This window comes from Natator depressus, chromosome 6 (genome assembly GCF_965152275.1).
Source record: "Natator depressus isolate rNatDep1 chromosome 6, rNatDep2.hap1, whole genome shotgun sequence".
NCBI lineage: Eukaryota > Metazoa > Chordata > Testudines > Cheloniidae > Natator > Natator depressus.
Genome location: NC_134239.1, coordinates 37005251 through 37025751, shown reverse-complemented (window position 1 = coordinate 37025751; position 20501 = coordinate 37005251). Strand labels below are relative to the sequence as shown.

Genomic DNA, 20501 nt, shown 5'->3' with positions numbered 1-20501 from the left:
CATTTCACCCAAATATCCAGTCTACACACAACACCCTTCCAAACCCAGCATGTAAAACAACACCAGCAAAACAGATAATGCAATAAGAAAGTGAAATGGTAAGTAACAAACACGTTGTTATAACTCTACGGAGTCTAAGAGAAAGATTAAGAGGACAAATCATTTTCCCTGTTGATGGCTGTGGATGAGCCTGGACACAGAAAAACTGGTGAGGTTCTGCTTTGTCAAGATGGGGAGGAGTCTGGCATTCCATAAAGGGGGGATTATTCTATCTACATGCCATGAAACTATCTTGCTTTTGGTGGGTAAGCTAGAGGACTGCTCTAGTGGTGCAGATTCACAGCGTAGGCTCTGCAAGTTATTACTTATTACTCTAGTCAATATTCTGCAAACTCCCACCCTGACTGACTTTCATCCAAGTTCTTGCAAACTAGGAAAAAAAAATTTTACTATTTACTTCTAAAATGCCTAAAGCACAGTCTGATAGCTGGTGTGTTCCGTAGGGGGGAAATCCTAACCATAACTAGCAGTGTCTGAATCACTATGAAATTTCAAACACTTTGAGTCAGAAGGAGAACAAAGCGGGTTTCATTTAACTTGCATACATTTCTCTCACAAATACAGAACTTTCTTCCCACCTCTGCCACATCCCAGCTGAGGTGGGAAGAAAGGTAAACATTGGGCTCAATTCTCCATTGTCCGGGCACCTTGTGTAGTTTTACACCAATGCATAATGGGTACAGAACACAAGGTGTAAATTATTACACAAGGTGCTGAGCAATGGTGAATCTGATCCATAGGATCTAATTCTCCACTTACACTGGTTTTACATCAGTGCATGTAACTCTGGTGATTTCAGTGGAGCTACTCTTCATATATGCCAGCATAAATCAGAAGAGAATCTGGCCCACAGTATCTGGAATAAAGGAGAGATTACCAGATCCAATCCTCAGCTGTTGTGAATCTATGTAGTTACACTGAAGTCAATGCCATTACGACAATTTAGCTCACCTGTACAAATAACCCAAATACAATCAGGGAAGTAGCTGAATGGGATGTTTACACAATGCCTCCTCCCAGCGGGGAAAAAAATTGCAAACAAGTTGGGAGCTGTTAATTTCTCAGTTGATCAGAATCCTGTAAATTTTAAAAGTGGTGTACAGGATTTACCAACACAGTTCTGATTTAATGCTGAAATTAGTCAGATCACTCCCTCCCAGGGACTGTTTTCTTTTCGGCTGTCATTTGGGAATACCTCTGTTGATTTGATGCTACATTGTGGTGTAACTGATGCGGGAATCTAGCTCAATACAAGCATTAACGATGCAAACACTTCTGCATGTGAATAACTACTTGTTAGTTTTGGCAGTATTGGAGTCATTTATGCCAAGCAAATCTTTCTAAATATTTAGAAGTTTAGTTAAAGGATTACTGTCCAGGTAAAAATCATGGCTCTTTGTCAGGTGTAAATTTACTTCACAGGGAGGGAATATTTTTACTGCAATGGAGCTACACCAGTGTATGCCAGCTGAGGATCTGGCCCACATTTTAAAAAGAATTCCAACCACAGTTATCATATGCTTAAATTCTGAAAGTTTAACCTTTTTCACTAGGACAATACAGTTGTGTCTGGGTTTCCAACTACATGGTGGAAGATTTACATTACACTAAGAGGATAAAAGCTATCTGAAGAAAAAACATGAAAGCATCAACACTTCCTGTTAAATCTCATCTCTGAATTCTGTTCTTGTTTACATTGGCATAAAGTATCTGTAACTTTATTTAAATAGTTATTTCAGATTTACACTGGCTCAAATTAAGAGCTCTTGACAAATCTGTATCTTTTTTTAATTGGCAGTATCCCTGTTGCTGCTACATCCATTTTCCATGAAATCTGAAGGCTGTTGTTCAAGGAAAGAAAATGTGATAATGAGCTGTGGTCTTTGACCTTTGGTTGCTAGGTTTCCAGCCAAAGCACAATAAGGACTGCTGTAGCTCTCAGCAAAAGGCACCATGCTTCGTCTTACTATGCCAGCTTTCTCTTTGACAGGCTCAAGCAGCTGCGGGTTTCAACACTGTTTACGTTTGCTTGCTTGTTTTGGGCAGTAGTGAGCTATGAGTCCATGGAAACTGCAGTCTCACTTTTCCCCACATCATTTCCATCATATCATTAAGACACTATTGAAGTCAACAGCTTCAGACACATACCCACACCATCCATTCACAATGCTTCAGTGTAGACCATAACTTTTTTAGATGGAGTCAACATTCTATCTGACAGCACAGCATGCATGAAATAGGTCTGATTCAGAATGGCATAAGAGTAGTAGATAATTTTGTGTGCAGTTGTGTCTCAGATGGGGATTACACCATTTTCAGAGGGTGACTCCCCATACTCTTTGGAGAAGCTGATTCACACACAATCAAAGGCAAAGCTCATAACTTACCTTCTTGATGTAAAGTCTTTCCGGCACTCATAATGGCGAATGTTCACTTTTTTTAATACTTGCCACATTTTGTTTTGGTTTTGTTGGGATTTTTTTTGCTGCAATACAATTAATGGCAGCTGACTGATGAAACATTTGGGTGTTCTGATACTCCATGATTTGCAAAAGATCAGCCTGTTACAAATGAGCTAAACTTCGTAATAGCTTGTGCATTCCCAAGAGATGCTTGTCACGTATGAACTTTTCAGATTCATAGATTCCAAGGCCCGAAGTAATGACTGTGATCATCTAGTCTGATGTCCTGTATAACACATGCCACAGAACTTCCCCCAAACAATTCCTAGAGCATAGCTTTTAGAAAAACATCAAATCTTGATTTAAAAATATCAGTGAAGAATCCACCATGACCCTTGGTAAATTGTTCCCAATGGTTAATTACTCTCACCATTAAAAATGTGCATCTTATTTCCAGTCTGAGAATTTGTCCAGCTTCAACTTCCAGTCACTGGATCATGTATACCTCTCTACTAGACTGATGAGCCCATTATTAAATATTCGTTCCCCATGTAGGTACTTTAGCTCTTTAAGCCATAGCATCACACTGGGAGCTCATGTTCAGCTGATCATCCACCATGATCTCCAAATCTTTTTCAGTCACCCCTTCCTAGAATCATAGAATATCAGAGTTGGAAGGGACCTCTGGAGGTCATCTAGTCCAACCCCCTGCCCATAGCAGGACCAATCCCCAACTAAATCATCCCAGCCAGGGCTTTGTCAAGCCTGACCTTGAAAACTTCTAAGGAAGGGGATTCCACCACCTCTCTAGGTAATGCATTCCAGTGTTTCACCACCCTCCTAGTGAAAAAGTTTTTCCTAATATCCAACCTAAACCTCCCCCCACTGCAACTTGAGACCATTACTCCTTGTTCATTACTCATGCAAGCAGTCATCTGAGCTAGCATGCAAAAACAGTACTGTAGCTGTTTATTTGAGCATAAGCTGAATGCATCCGATGAAGTGAGCTGTAGCTCACGAAAGCTTATGCTCAAATAAATTTAAGTCTCTAAGGTGCCACAAGTATTCCTTTTCTTTTTGTGAATACAGACTAACACGGCTGCTACTCTGAAACATTTCAAATACAGTTATAGATTTTTTTTTATTGCCTCTTTGAAATTCAGGTGCTTACTTTATTTTGAATAGACATTTTATCTCAAACATTACAGACAGAAAAGACATTCTCATCCCCCTGTAAATGACCCTTCCTTCCGTGTCATTTCATTGATTAGCACAAGGATACTGAAAAACTACAACTGCTGTTCCTTCCGTTGGCACTAATGCAACCTTGAGTAGGCCAAGAAGTTCTGTAAATACTCAGGGGCAGATTCTGTCCTTGCAGTCCTGTGAAATTGGTGCAAGATAAGAACAAGGCTATGTCTACACCAGGAGTGCTTTACCGGTATACCACACACAACTATACCGGCAAAGCTGTGCTTTTATAGTGGTACAGCAAAACCAGCCCCTGCCCAGACTAAACAAGCAATACTGATACCAGTTCAGCTTTGCCAGTATAATTGTGCCTATGGCAGGGGTTTCAGCCAGCACAGCTGTCAGTCAGGGATCATACCTAGCAGAATTCTGTAGTGTAGACACAGCCAAAGGCCTATCAGCGGCTTGTATTTATAAGCATGGGTAACTGGCATCAGTTGTGCTCGGTCTGGTAACTGTACACCGTGCTCAAAGGCTGTAACTTAACACTGCTTAAAAATGGGTGGTTTTACCAGGACTTTGGTTTTTAGAGGCTCCACTTTTTATGTGGCTTTATTTTCACATTATGGCCTCGATTGAGTCTTTGTGCCTAGCCCTGAGTATAAGGAAGTGTGAATCTGTGCTGCCCAGGAGGAGCCCTGAGAAGGAGCTGGGACTCACAATTTCCATCTTGCTCTCTCTTGCCCTGCACTGTCTCGGCCACTGTCACACCTGTTGGCAGTAGGGAAAGTACACAGCCCCTGCTCTGTCCTCTCCACTCCCTTCTGTGCCCAGGCCAAGATGCATGCAGGAAAGTGGCAAGTAAAGCTGTGCTAGTAACTGGCTTTTAAGTAAGTGGCAAATTCAACAGATATTTGTGATGTGTTGGGCCTCTACGTTTTTTGGGGGGAAAAAAAGAAAAGAAAAGCCAGAAACTTTTCCCAGCTCTATTGGCAAATCTTAGCTACCCTTCACATGCATATTAGGGCTAGGCACAATCTGGTGACATATGTCTGTTGCTGTTGAATCTTTAACCTTTTGTTTTGAATTTTTTTTTTTTGGTGTTGGTGGCGTTAATGCCTTTGGCTAACGACCTGGGGAAACACAAGCAAGCACATGGAGAAAGAAGGCTACAGAAAATGTGAGCTGCATAGGGATGAAGTGCATAAGATTTTGGTTTAAATAGGTTCTATAAGGAAATGGAGAGGAAGTCAACGTCTTTTTGCAAGAACTGGGAGTTTGAACCAATTCCCATATCCTTTCAATCTCATTGTGTTACATTCACTTCAGTGATTACAATGATCAGGGAATTTTAGACAGGTGAATTTACTTAGACCAAGTCGAGAAACACTCTCAAAAGTAATTTTTTTTCACAGCTGCATCTCATCCCTGCAGTATAAGGTTACTTTGAATCTTTTTTGATGTAGTTTCATAATCACCACTGGTCAATGATGAATCATGGAAATTTTGTATGAAGTCTGCAACAACAGAGAAACCAAACTTGCCTTAAAATTTAGTTCATACTTGGCAAAACAGTTGCAGAAGGGTGATGCTGTCCATGGACATGGAATCTATAATTCCAAGTATTCACGTTTTTGTCACTTTACAGCTTTATAAGAAAGGACCTTGGAAATTTTTTCCACAAAAGTTTGTATAAAGAGTTAGTGTTAATACTTCTGCAGATGTTTAGATCTTTTTAGACCAAAGGTTTTGGGCATGTCACTTCTGAATAAAAAAACAAAAACCCACTCTTTTGTTCTTCTCCTATTAGTAGACCAACAGTTACAGTCCAATTTTCCATTCTTTTATAGTATTGTGAAATCGTAAGGGAAATTTTCTTTATAAATGTGAATGCATCAATATTGCTCCCCCTACTTCTCTTACAATTAAAAATAAGTGATAGTTAAGTGTAGGCAAAGAGAATGTAAGAGAGCTTTCTGAATACGTTTACCCCTAAAGTAAAACACTAATCACTCAAGCTACCAATTCTGGCTTGCAAATCTATTGATTAAAAAATTCCTTGTTGCAAATTTGCTTGCCACAGAGACTCCAGTTTTCTGCGACAAATCTTTTCAGGCTCATGACCCCAAAAGTTCTGTGGCACTGGCCCAGGGCTTGCCTTAGGATATCAGAGCAGCCAAAGGGAAGAGTTTCTTGTCTGACTTCCCACTACCCCTCTCCTCCCAAATATAATCCCCCCCCACCAAAAAAAAAAAATGGTAAGAACCTTCAGGCTACCACCTGTTCCTCCTCCTGCAGAATTACATTCCTGCTGATTGTTCTGGTGTCAAAGCATGCATAGTGGCCTACATTTGGAACTGTGTACAGTGGGCTCTCCTAAGATGTGTGAGGGTTGTGTGCATCTTTTATAAAGCAGGATGTCCATTCCCTTATTCTTTGTCTGTTCACTGGCTTCCTCCCCAGATTAGGAATTACCAGCTCTTGGTTCTGGGCTCCATTTATTGTCCAAATCACGGCAAACTTACAACAGGAAACAAAACTTCACGGCAAACTTACAACAGGAAACAAACTTTCTACCCAGCCATGACACCCAGGCTTAGCATCAGGAGTCTTCCTTCCTCAAGGACTACTGTAGGAGACAGCCCGTTTCTGCAGCTTCTCCCTGGAATTCTCTCACCTGAGCCACTTGCTGGCTTTTATAATCACTTAACTAGTTACTTTCTCAACTGGATCTGATAATTGAGCAGGGCTAGCTGGCCCCAGGCCTCACGCCAGTTTGTCTTTTTTGTTTGCTTTGTTTGGTGTGGGAATAAATTAGACTTGCACCCCTTGAATCTATGCATTTAATGGCAGAGGAATGGAAGATCCTGCCACAACCCACATCAAAATACATTCTCTGTGACCAGCTACTTGCTTACAGTGCAGTTTCCTTCTTGATTCCCACTTTTATCTGTCCTTTTTGCTCACCTTCTCTTTCATTGTCATTAGGGATCTTCCTTCGTAGTGACACACCTTCTCCCTGTTTTTTCAGAAACCTTTCTTCTTAGACCTTGTCTACATGATGGTTTTTTTTTTGTTTTTTTTTTTTAAATTAGGTTTGGGTGCACTAACACTTGGGGAATAACTATTCTGAAATAATTGTACCCACACAGCCAGCTTTTGCCTACTTCCCTTGAATCAATGCATACACATGGCACTAATTCGTTTCAGAAAGCATTCTGGGCAGGCATCCCATGGTGCTTTGTCCTACTGCTGTGCTCTGTGCATTCTGGGATTTTTCTGAGGGTACACTGTGGGATACCTACTGGAAATCTGGGGCTTGAGGGTCACATAAGTGAATTTCCATGATTCTGCTGCTCGCATTCTATGATGCAGCTATCTTCTGAAAGTCAGTGCCGTCTGCAAGTCAGCACCAACTGGCTGCTGTCCGTTGGCAGGGAGTGAACGAAGTGGTGCACCGCAGTTCAAGCACTGTTGTACCTGGAATCAAGCCTCCAGTTTACTTTAGGAGCCGGCTGCCACACTGCTGAGCCATTTCAGTAAAGCGGGAGGAGGCTAAAATTGAACTACTGATTGTAGATAAAATTTGCCTGGAGCAGCTTAACTCTATGGAGGGCTTGAGAAACCAGCCCTGATCGATGGGAAAGGATGACCAGCAGTGAGGCAGAATTTCAGGATATCAAAGGGCATTTTCCTAGAGATCTGTGTGGAGCTACCGTCCGTTTCAACTTCTCCATTGAGCTCCTTTCAGGAGTATCATTAATGCCATGCAAAAAAGATAAAATTGGGGAAGACACCAGACCATGTCCTCCTCTTCTAGTGGCATGACTTGACCTACTCTGTACATCTCTGCTCTTCCCTCTTCCGAAGAGTTATGATGAATATCCCAAAGAAATTAAATACTTAATTTCAAAATTATGTTCCAAATGGTCTGTCTATACCAACATCAGGAGCATACACTGAAGATTTATTGTGGCCAAGCTCAGAATATGTGGGGTTTTTTTCCTTCTTTGTTTTAGCTCATGGAGTCCTTTTGGTTGCATGAGAATCTCAGATTTATTTCTTGGGGTTCTGAAGAAACTTTTGGAACCGTGACCTAAATGTACTTTAAAAATCTCAGAAACCAGAAGGCAAATAAAAATAACAAACGTGTAAACTTTTTTTTTAAATCATGTTTTAAGCCAATTTCATACCTTAAGGATCTGACTTGTGGGTTTTGAACACTTGAGGTTGCTGGTATTGTATACTAGGTGTTACACGTTCAAACATGCTCACTCTTCCGCACACTGGGTACTGTTATTTTACTGTCTCTCACTAGACACAGGAAGTAGCCACTATACTGATTCACATTCAGAATGGTTTATACACATTAAGTGCTAGCAAACATAATGTTTCCCCAGTGAAAATTTAAGTTCTGTTACAAGGAAATAAAAGAGTGGTACTAAAACGTCAGAGGCAAAACAACCCCAAAGAGTAAGATACATTCTCTCATTTATTTCCTTTTGATTAAGTGAGGCTGATTTCAGAACTTGAAATCCTATTGCCACGTTGTAAAAATCCGCAAATGTGTCTGTACAGCACCAGTTCATCGACTATGCCACAGTCTGCAGCATATTTAGCAATGTCAGGTCTCAAAGATAATGTGTGACTTTCACACTAGCCCAGTTCCAGTCCCTTGCTTTTACGATAGTGGTATGTGCTTGGCAGTGAAGTGCCGACAAGCTTTGCCCTGCTGGAAACTATTACAAGAGCTCTGAGTTTCTTCCAGCCAGATTAATTTATATCTCCTCATTAACAATATATGTGCTCACAGAAAAAGAAAAGTTACTGTCTAGACAACCAAGAGCTCAGGAACTGGAAAATTACTACAGTGCAAGGTATGGTAGTAATTTCCCTTTAAAACAACATTCCTCCCAGTGTAATTCTGTCATTTTGTAATTTTAGTATTAATGTACACACAGTATATAAAAGTTTTTATGGCTTTTTCCTCACTACCAAGCAGCTTTTACCACCTGCCCCAGTAATAGAAAAGCATTTTAACCCAGCTCTCTGTGCAGTGGTTTACGCTGATTTTAAAAAATGAAATGTAAATATTGGTATGAATAAAAAAATGAATATTAACACTTTAAAGTGTTCATTGCTAGTAAACTGCAATTGAATGTGAACTAACAAGCCATTTGGCTTGGGCACATCAGCCATGGCTGGCATGATTAGCAGCTTGCCACAAACATACGTTAGATTAGTGTGTCCTGGAATTGGTTGGAAGGGATCCATAAACTGTCACTAGGTTTTATTCAGAGTTCACAAATTTTGAAAAGTAATTTCCTTCATATCAGGACTCTTAAGTGTGCAGGGAGGCACATCTGTGTAGTGGCATTTTTAGACCTTTTGGAAGCTGTAATAGACACTGGACATTTCCAGTGCTGTTGCTGCAAGGAACCAGTGCTACATTTTCTATGATTTGCGCTGATTTTTTTCATACATAGAGAAGGGGTGTATTCGTCCCAGCAAAAGTCTGACTGATTTCAATAGAGACAGCATTCCATCCTCTATTGTATGACTTTTCAGTCCTAAATTCATGGAAAACCAGGAGTGATCACTTCAGATCAGCTGGATGAAGCTTTGAATAATGTTTTGTCATTGTGATCTATGCCTGGATAGTCAATCCTAATATTAAACAAAATACATTGCTGTCCCGTGGTGGCTGTTGAGAATTTCAAAAGATGCTCAGTTGAATTGATCGTGTAACCCGTGGTATTCCTTTTAAACAGGGGGAAGAAAAGAAACGCAGACTTGGGTCCCGATTGTGCTCCAAGTCATCTCAATAGCAAAGCACTTACAGACTTCATGGGGAGCAAGAACAGGTCCTAGGCTTCACTCCATCACAGCTGAATGTTTTGATGGCCTCCCATACTGGAGGATTTTCTGTTCCATGCTGCCACATTTTTTCTTGTGGCTCTTCCCATGGGTACGCAGATCTTTGAGGCACCCCACTGCCACCTACCCTTAATGTGAGACAGCCTTGTCTGTGCTTGCCAGGGTTCAGCTCCCCCAGCTCCACTGGCCATGGGCCACATAAATGCTCCCCACTAGGCCTTGCAGGCCCCATTGTCGCTCTTTAAGCACATCCCAACTGTCAAGGCCTCTGAGCAGCTCCCTGGAGTCTCCAGTTGCTGGTCCCTTGCAGTATTCACAGATTTGCTGCTTCCAAAGAAGCAGTACACCCCAGCATACCAGTTACACATCAGATCACGGCTCTGCTTAACACACACAACTTAGATATAGGTATCGTGAAATCAAGTATAAGGTTATTTAACAAAGCACAGAGATTCGAGGAGTAGCAAATAGAAGTATTGGAAACAAATGGTTACATATAAAAGCAAAATCATAACACACATTTTAGTGCCTAGACTTAATTAACAAGATACTCTTGTGCCTTGTAGAATGTTACTTACCTCAAGTCCTTGCAGCATTTACAGTCAGGCTGGCTGTGACCGTAAGACATAAGACAGACATGCTCTTAGCTTGGTCCTTGGTGAAGGATGCCCTGTGTTGCCCAACATCTAGTAGTCTTATCTTTTGTCTCCATTCATAAACAGTACACCCCATGCTGTTTTGTTTCTTCCCGTAGATTTTTTTTTTCTTTTAGATTTTGCAATCTTTCAACTTGCCTCTGGCTTTGTATGCAGATAGGTATCCATTGTGAGACATACACTGTACATGTGGCCAGACGGGGAGATGAACGTCTGTTACCTCCTCCCTGAAAGGAATATGTCCAAGGTACGTCACCTCCTGGTGACCTGCCTTAACTTCTAGACCGTAAGAACATAATTTTTCATATAGATATGACTCCTTAAATATTATCCGCACACACATGGCGCAGTTATTATGACAGTGGGCTATTGGCTTTCGGTAGAGATCTCCTGTGCCACCCTTCGGTGAACTATTATGCATCTGTCTAACCCAGGGGATCCCTGTAAAACCCTGGGTGCCCCCCCCCGTGTCCTCTCCCATTGACCCCAAGGGGTCTTTGGGTCAAAACAGTCCAATAAATGTTAGTCTGATGGAAATCTTATCAACCCCTCTCCCTTTCTCTTTGCATCCTTGTCTTCTGAGCCAAGGAGCTTTACTTAACAAGTCAAAGAAAACCCTTTACCAATGTCTGTCCCAAGCTAATGAATATTTGCTGAAGATTTATTTGAGTAGCAACAATTTAGTTATACTAAGCGTTCATCTTTTAGGAACTAGCTTTCAGAAAGAACACTTTAGCACTCTGTGTGGTTTTTTTGACATTGATGGTCTAAAGTTGCTAAATTTTCCTTCCCTGGGATTACTGGCTAGAGCAGCTGATAACAGCCAAAGCCATTTAAAATATTTTCCAGTCTAATCTAGTGAGGACTAGTAGGTTGGTTTGTTTGCTTGTTTTTTAAGATACAGATAATTTAAAAGAAAATATGCAACGCAAAGATAAGCATGGCATCACAATACTATAACATATCACTAATGTAAGAGTATGTTAAAAGCACTTACATATTGAGATACCAAAAACAAGATGAAGAATTCTAGTTAAAATATATTTCCATAAGAGAATAGATTAGCTGTAGTGACATACAGTTCTCCTTTGTAGTTCCAATTAGAGAAATTCTCTTTAATTCTCCCTCTCAAACTTATTGTGTAATGTTGTTGGCACAGAACAGTGATGTGTTCCCTGCCTGAAATGGCTGCCCCATAGTATACCAGTGTGTGTGTCCGGTTTGTAAAACATCTTGGGAACCTTCTATAAAAAGATATGATTATTGGGTGTAACGTAAAGACTGTATTGTTATATTTGAAGAAAAATGTGGAAGAGAAGCAGAAGTAACATTCTCAAACCTATCACACCTGTCTTAAGTTTTCATTTCCTACAAAGTCTCATCCATAAGAGTGACTGTTCCATTTCTTTCTCTGTCTTACACGTTTTAGATCTCACTATCACGAGGAATAATAAAAATGGTTAATCTTTGAATTTAAATATAAAATGTTAGGCCAACAAGGCAGTAGTTTTGTTTAAATCTGCTGCTCAGGAGAATTGGCATTCCAGGCAGCATCTCCATCTTAAGGGCCTGAAATCCAAATCAGAGTGAAGTCAGTGGAAGAAGTGCCATTGTTTTCAGTGGGCTTTGGGCCAGGTCCTAACTCACTAATTTTCATAGATTTTAGTTGTTTCTTGGCATGGCCGTAGACTACACAAGGTATAACTTTATGCACTAGAGCCCTCAGGGGAAGTGCTCAGCGCCTTCCACCCCCCATGGCACTGGCTTCAAAGGGTATGAGGGTGTTGTGCAACCTGCAAGATTACAGGCACCATTAGTGTGCCACAATACATCTGCACCGTGCTCTGTACTCTGCATTTTTTCCTTGGGTGGCTGTAAATCATACTATTGAGATGAGTGTGTATCTTGTTGCTGCATTTATCTATTTTTTTTAAATAGTAGCAGTAGTAGTAATGGGCTTCAAAAAGACCTGCAGCTTTAAATACTTCAGCTGCAAAGAAGCTGTGCTGGATGCTGGAGGCTATTTCCACCCCCCCCCATGGATTCCCTGACAGAAAACAAAAATTTCCCCGAAACATTAGCTGAGCAAGTTTCCCTAAAGAAAGTAGATGCTTTTTTAGAATCCAGCCCCGTGCGTGAAAACAGCTGCTTGTGCTGGAGTTTAGAAGGGTTTTGTATCCCAAGTTGTTGCGGGTGTTGCCCTAAGAAAACAAACTGTTCTGTATTTATACATGTATGTATCTGTGGTGCAGGTTTTTGCATTAAGGGCAATTATAAGACTTGGGGGGGAAGAGTGGTGGTGTGGAGTACGGCGCCAGCAATGAATTCATGGTAAGAGTGAAGGAAGTGAATGGAATGAGAGAACCTTTACTTGAGAACTGTACTTGGTTCAAGGGGCAGTCACAGGATTCCAGGCCCAGTGAGAGTTCCCTTCTCCCCTTACACACCTCTCCACTAGAGAATGGCTACCTGCAGCCCATGTCGCTGGCCATGTGCTCAGTTGCTGCATTGTCATGGTGTAGCACCCACAGAAATGGTTGGGAGGGAAGCCTCTCCCCATGAGGGGGAAGCTGCTAGATTGGTTTCCACCCCATAGAGAGGCTTCGGTAGGTGCAGGTGCAGGCCAGGGGGAAACAGAAGAACTGATGGTGGTAATGAAACGAAAGTGCTGTGTTCAGAAACCAGAATAACTCTCCTTCATGAACATAAGATAAGCGAGAGTAGTTGGAAAAATACACAGATTAAGGGGGGAGAAGAAAACAGGGTGGTTGTTTGGTTTTTTTTTTTTTTGTTATGAGTGGAAGGGAAATTCCCATAATGAGTGGAAATTTAAAAAAAGAAACTAATGGATGACAGCAAGAATGAAAAAATGTCAGTGAGGTCATTACATTAAAGAAATGGAGATAGTAAGATAGGTGGAGAGTTGTGATTTTAAATCTAGCAAGAAGCTGCTGCAAAGCTGAATAAAGTTATTCCGTAATCTTAAAACAATTGTGGCAAGGTTTCCACCCTCTGGGAGATGACTGGTCAGATTATCTGCCCGAGAACCTAAGGGCTATGGCTGAAAGGATATATTATTCTGTGGCTTAGCCACAAGCTCACTTGTGGAAGCTGCAGACAAAGCCAAGGGCAGGAAACTGGCTAGAGAGCACAAAGCTGTGCTGCGGTGTGGCTGGTGAGGACGAGAAGCTGCTGCTAACTGGGGAAGCTACAAAACCTCAACCAATCCATAATGTTTTGATTTCAGCCCTCCCCATTATGTGGAGGCACAGTTTAAAAAAAAAAAAAGGTCGGAGGACAACTGACATAACGGAAGAATGAAGCTGTAAAGGCATCCATGGTTATGCATAGCAGTCCAGATTTGAAACAGTTTTTTTTTTTTTTTTTTTTTTTTTTTTTGAGAAAACTTAAGACCTCCAGTTAACTACAACCCCTGGGCTAAATTCTATCCTGCTGTTACATCATTGACTTTAAAAGCAGTTGTGCCCTGGGCTGTATTTTGCTCCTGGGCTGTATCCTGTGGATACTGGAGTTACCAAACTATTTGAAAGCCATCTCATATTGCTGAGATGGATAGTTGAATGGGCAACATTACTTGCCATGCAGCTCAGCCTATTTGATACACTGCAGCATGGTGGCTGTTACCAGGAATGCAGTGGAGCCTGTGACCATAATGCTTAGTTAGCCATGGTTATTTCACAGTGCAATCACTCTCCCAAATAATTATGGCTGATCTGGATGACAGCATCTTGCTGCACTAATTGGATCAGTGTTAGAGCCCATATGCATCCACAGATTATGCCACCATTTAAGTGCATCACCCTGCTTGTGAGAGGGGTGCAACAGAGAGACCGTGGGGAAAAAGCATCTGAACTAATTCAGAAGAAACGTTAAGTAGCAGCTAGGAATGAAAGCTGCATCTGACAGCCTGCCTACTCCAGATTCGACTTCATCCAGTAACAATCAATCTCCTGGGAGAACATAGGGGTCTCTGGACAGATCTCTGCTTTGACACTGATAAATAACAAATGAGACTCTTGCTATTAGAGTTTAAGTACCAAATGATATAGGACAGATTACATCGTAGAGGAGTTGTGCTACCTTTTAATCTTCAGTTGTCCATGTTGCTGCCAGCCTGGAGGAAGCTAGTTTTATAAAACAAGATTTACCATTTGATTTGAAAGATGAAAAACTTTGTCAGTTGTAATTAAATACAAGACTCTCCTCCACCACATGAGCCAGACACTCCTGGAAAACAAGAGCAGATGCACCTACCTAGTGTATTCTGCCCCTCCCCGTCCCCCATTAAACCAAGCTGGACTGGAGATTCTGAAGTCGAGTTGTTTGTCAGAATTTTCCATGGGAAGTGGTGTGGATTTCTGACCAGCTGTTTTTCCTCTTTCTAGGCTAAATGAGCCTAACCTTAAGCACGTGACTATTCCTGCTGACCTCAGGGGGACTGCTTATCTGTGTACATTTAATCACATCCTTGAGCACTTTGCTGAATTGGGGGCCTATTACTAGAAAAACAACTTGGCTGGGTTAAGTTTGATGCATTACACCTTCCAGACTCTGTTGTCTTTTGTATGAATTATGTGGCCCTTTGTATGAATTAAGCTTGAGTCCTCCTGAAATAGTTACCAGTCCTGAACTAGTTTTTTTTTTTTTAAATTAAAGCCAGTTATTAATATAGTGAAGTAAAACATTCCGATGTCATGGAAAACCAAATATTTTATTATATGCATTTCTAAAGCACTTAATGTGGTGCATTACTTTGGACTGTATAGTCTAGAACAGTGGTTCTCAAACTTTTTTTTTGCACGGCCCACTTGAAAATTACTGAGGGTCTCAGCGGACCACTTAATGATCTTTCCAAATGTTGTTTGTACTGTTAGCTAACTATTGTAAAGCGCTTTGGATAAAAGCGCTATATAAAAAAAGCCCTTAATAAACAACTTCTGTTGTTCTACAGATAAAAGCACACAACTCATATTTTAATATCAGTAGTCTTACCCTTCTAATTCGATGGATGTTCCCTCTCTGCCTTGCTGCAGCAGCCCCCGAGCTGGGGCTGGGAAGGAGGCGGGGGTCTCTCCACCACCACAGCAGCCACAGAGATGAGGCTGGGAAGGAGGGCCCTCTCTCTCCGGCAGCCACAGCCCTGGAGCTGGGGAAAGTCGCCTCTTTCTCTAGCTGCTGCAGCGCTGCACATCCCAAATTCCCCCCACCCCCTGTTCTCACCCCACTGCCCCCTCCCACTTACCCCCTATTTCTCCCAAGGCCACCACCTCACCTTACATGTGTGTCTTCACCAGGGTCCAGGCACCTAATTAGTGGAGCCACAGGGTGGCCATTCTCTTGTGTGCGGCCACCCAGGCGCGCACCTTAGAGGGAACTATCCATGGACCACCTGAATGGAGCTCGCGGACCACTGGTGGTCCACAGACCACAGTTTGAGAACCTCTGGTCTAGAACTTCAGCTGGTATAAGTAGGTGTGAGTCTGATATCGGTGGAGCTTGTACTCCAGCTGAGAATATGGCTCTAGGTACTTGTACTATATATGGAATGTAGCCATTGTGCATTACAGTAGTTAGACTGGGTTAAAAAATGATTATTAGGATTAGAGGCACATCACTGTGTAATTTTGTGGTTCTAATTAGTTTTGGAGTGAAACTACAGAACTTGTTGCTTCACAGGCATCCCATGATCCCAAGGAAAGGAAGGCAAGCACGCTGTTATTAACAAGGAAGAAAACTGTGTCATTCTTTCCTGTGATACAAGCTTAGTTTAGTGCTGCTAAATGCTTCCATCATTTTTAAGATTGCCAGTACTGTAAAGAATGCACTGTACTTTGGCAGCGTAGAAATGCTTTTCTGATAGAAACACTAACATAATGCAGGAGAGCTTGGCTGAGGTCATAGTTGTGCGACGGCATATTCAAGAGAGAGGTTGTGCCTGGCACTGCACAAGGGGAGGGAGAAGGCAAAAAGAGCCTTCTCTCCCCCTTCAAGCCCCACTGTCGCATGCCTGCAGGGGCCAGGTACAGTTCTATGGGGGATTAGAAACCAGCAGCATTAATCTACCAAATGGGGCCATGGGGAGGCACTGTGGAGCTGGTGGCTGGCCTGAGTTGAGTGTGTGCTGCATCCTTTTACGGGACTAGGAAGCTGCTACAGCACTGTCTCCCACACACAGTCCTCAGACATTGCTCCTAGGGCTGCTGCTGTGGTGTGGCCTCGCTTCCATCTGTCTCCACCTCCATTCACAGTTGTGCCCTGATCTGTTCCCTCATATTGAGGAAAATGTCTTCAGTTTTCTTTACCTGGAATGCCCAGAAGAGCAGAACAAGAAATGAATTAATGTTACTAGGTGCAGTGATATTAATCCTTTTATAAGAAGCTGAGACACCCGCCCCTTCCCCATCCCCCCCCGCTAGTACTTTGAGGGAGAAGAGCTAGTTGAGCCTGTCTGAAAGCTTCTCTTTTGCATAGTTTTCAACAATGTATAAATATGCCAGGGTAACACAGTGTTCTCCTGTTACAGCATGCTAGCCATTTGGAGTGGAGGATGGTTTCCAGTTAACCAATGCAAATGTGGGTCTTAGTCCTTGTATAAGAGAGATGAAAGCATTTCTAGGTTTCTAAGACCTTCTAGTATTTTACAAAGAAGTGGTGATGTCTGTTAAACAGCAGTAGCAAGTCCAATTATTTAATCAAGCGGTTTTCAATTCCTTTCTCTAGGAGTGCATCATTGATGAGGATTGTGAGACAGGGAAATATTGCCAGTTCTCCAATTTCGAATACCTATGTCAGCTTTGTAAAACCCAACATGCAGTAAGTACCAAATTCTTGTATGGTCTTCAAAAACTGTCTCACCACATAAAGAACCATTGTTAATGGCCATAGACCAAAACTGATATAGATCTATTGGTTAAGTTCTGTTGGGGGGGTCACATCAGCAAAAACTGAATATGCATACACAGAATGCTTTTTCTTGCTCTGCGTATTCTTGTGTCTGTTATAAGGATTCTATTCACTGGTGCTTTAGGATTCAATCCAACTCCTGTTCACTTCAGCTAGAGTTTAGACACTTATAGAAAAGAATTATTGTGACTTTGCTGCCTAACATGATAAAAATGACAAGTTGCACATTGCGCCCATACACCTACATGAACATGCTCAATTATTTCTTTGTGTAACTCCCTCCCACATGGGTCATTACATGTTTGAATCTGGGAACTTCAGAGCAAACCTCTGCCATTTGAGCTAAAGGATTAACTCCCTCAGCTGGTAGCAATAGTAGGTTATCTTCTAGCATTGACAGCCCTGCGAGGAGGTAGTGCTCCTTGTGCTTAGAGATCGGCTAAGAGTCAGAGTCTTTTCATTAATGTTTTTATCTCCATATCCAGACGTATTTTTCATTCATATTCCTTTACTACAAGGAATCTGTGAATAATCAAATAATATATCAATATAAAAGATACACGGTGCATATAGGGTTGTCTTCCGAGGTATGTACCATTAGTTCCTAGGACAACAGCTTTCCCAATGTACTATCTTTCTCCAGAGACTTTGCTTCTCTCTTCCCTCCTTTGAGTGGAAGTTGGTCCTTTCTTTTAAGCCACTTGATTACCAGCTAGAGGGTGCAGCTCTGCTTTAAAGTAGTTCAGATCTCTCTGGGATCTAGTTTCCCCTTTGCAGTTAAGGTTAAACACATGAGTAGTCCTGTTTCAACCAGTGGGATTAGTCACATGCTTAAAGTTGAAAACACACGGAGAGCTGCTTGCAGGATCTGGGCCCTACGTCTGTGCTTATCCTTACCAGTGGTTGCTGTGTGCATCAGTGCTGAGTTCAATGCTGGTGCTAAAAAGATAATTTTGTTGCAGTGATTTTTTCCCCCCTTCTTCTAAGCCTTGTTCCCGAGACGTTGAATGCTGTGGAGACCAGCTTTGTGTCTGGGGTGAATGTGTGGAAGCTGCTTCAAAAGGCAAGACTGGCACAATTTGTGAAAATCAACATGACTGTAATCCTGGGACATGCTGTGCTTTTCAGAAAGGTAAACTGCTTTTGCTTTTTTATTCTATTCATTTTATAGCGCAAAATAATCTTCAGCTCAGCTGAAGTAGCTAAATCTCTGTGTAAATTAATGGGTAATTCTCTCCTTTGCTCTGTGTTACTGTGGAGTGTGTTGTGATAAAGCCTTTAGCATGCAGTTTGAGTTGGGAAGGAGAAGGCGCTTCCTACAGGACTGCATTACCGTGAAAGTGACATATACTTCAAACATTCTAGATTGGAATGGTGTGAGCAAATAGAAGAGCACAGGGTAGAGTGTGTTTGTGATGGGCAGCTACAGTCATTTGAAGGCAATAACAGCCTGGCCCAATTTTCATACCAAAGGAGAAACCTAGTGTGTGTTACTTTTTGCCTTGTAGAGTGGAAAATATTTGAGATTCTCAGTTTGCTCTGTCAAAAAACACTTTTGCTTCCCCTGAACAGCCCTTCCCACATTAGAGAGAGGGAGACCACCAGTACAGGCGATTGCATAAATGTGAGGTTCTAGCGTGAACAGCTGCTGGGTATTACAATGCACTCCAGTACACAACAGTGTCCTGCATAGGTCATGAACTAGAAGGGCACTACAGAAAACCCCATTAGCCACAAGAGAGTCTGAGGCTTACAGAAGTGAAGCTTGACATAGTGAAGGACAATGAGAAATTTGTTCAGGCCTGGGCCCTTGCTCTTTCCACCCAGTCAACCCTAAGCCTTTGTCTGCTTATCCACGACAGTCTCGTGTGTCGCCCTCATGCCCCTCCTCCCTTTTGCAGGACGAGTGCCCAACCTCAACTTTTCCTCTAGGCCGGGGAGACCCTTTTTCTATGTTACTACCTATAATGGCCTCTCCCATGACCAGGAAGCCGCCTCACATCTTTGGACTTCAGATGACTTCTGCTGCCTAGAACCATTGTAGCAGAGTGCTGGGAATGTCATGTGGAATGGGAAGGTGGCCCATTTCAGGCACCATCCAAGTTGAGTCAGTTGGGTGTATGCAGTTTTGCCTTGTTAACTCTAAACACAGAGCACTATAAAGGAGACTTTCCGCTTTGCAGAGAACAGTTTTGGATTATTTCCTTGTTCATCAGGATTTTCTTTATTTTAAAATACCTACAGAATTTGGTGAGCTTCAACAGGGACTCCTCTCTAAACCCCTCCCCTAAGAAGAAACAGGAGCAAAGGAGTAACTTCAGCAAGTCTTCTGACCGCTAAGATCACTTCCCCAAGTGGGACTCTTATCTTGCTCCTGATCTCATAGAAGCCAGTGGCAAAACATCAACTGGTTTCACTAGCGTAGGGCTGGACATACAGTGAGGGGAACACGCTGTTCCCTGAACCCCAGTTTCCTCTGTGATATGAGCCAACAATAATTGCATCTGAAGCAGTACAATTCCAGTATCGTGCTGAAGATGATTTCAGCAATACAAACCCTTCACGGCAAATTTGACTCAAGTCAAAGTTAGATCCTGACTTGATAAAAAATGCTTAGATAAAAAATCCTGTAGCTGTAGGGGGAAAAACTAAAGTTGATGAAAGAGGTGATTTCCCTGCACAGAACAATGGTACTAAAGCTTTAATGAAGGTACTGTTTAAATAGCACCACCATCTAACTTTTATGTAGCTTTTTCTTTTTTTTATCGGTAGGTCTCAGTGCTTTACAGAGGTGGTCAGTATCATTATCCCCATTTTACAGATGAGGAAACTGAGGGAAAGTGATTTGCCCAAGGTCACCCAGCAGGCCAGGAATAGAGCTCCTGAGTCCTAGTCAAGTGCCCGCTCCACTAAGCCCCGCAGCCAGAACAGTGCAAAGGGGCACTAGTGTAGATGAGAATCAGGCTTAATATATTATGTTGTAAATTCAGATTTACAGAAAATCTTACAAAATACACCAATCTCGGTCCTTGAGTAATTGCAGAAGATTTGTTGCAGGTTTCATTCTTTTAATCATTTTGGTTAATTGTGATCTTAATGGTAAAAGTCTGTTGTATAATCTTAGAAAAAACAACCTGCTTAAAGCTCTTTCATGAAGACTTCTGTTGTCTTTTTACATCACTTGCTATTGTGAGAATGATAAATGAGGCCTGGCAAAGGATAGGCCATGACAGGTCAATAATTCAGTTTTCCCAAATATTTCTAAGGTAAGTCCCAACAGCTGTAGGAAGTTAACTTTCTTCTTTGAGTAGCAACCCTATGGGTGATCCACATCTGCCTCAATATGGAAAAAAAAAATCTATCCTCATACCCACTCAATGCAGAGACTTCA

The 20501-nt window shown here is 41.9% G+C and overlaps 1 protein-coding gene across 2 annotated transcripts in view; it reads left to right on the top strand.

The window, feature by feature from the left end:
* The window catches only part of DKK3 (dickkopf Wnt signaling pathway inhibitor 3), a 51320-nt gene that overhangs the window by 26275 nt on the left and 4544 nt on the right, over window positions 1–20501 (top strand). For both annotated transcript variants that reach the window (XM_074955074.1, XM_074955073.1), the window contains exons 5-6: window positions 16928–17020; window positions 18098–18242. In XM_074955074.1, the coding sequence (XP_074811175.1) occupies window positions 16928–17020; window positions 18098–18242 (238 nt within the window). The remainder of the gene's footprint in view (window positions 1–16927; window positions 17021–18097; window positions 18243–20501) is intronic.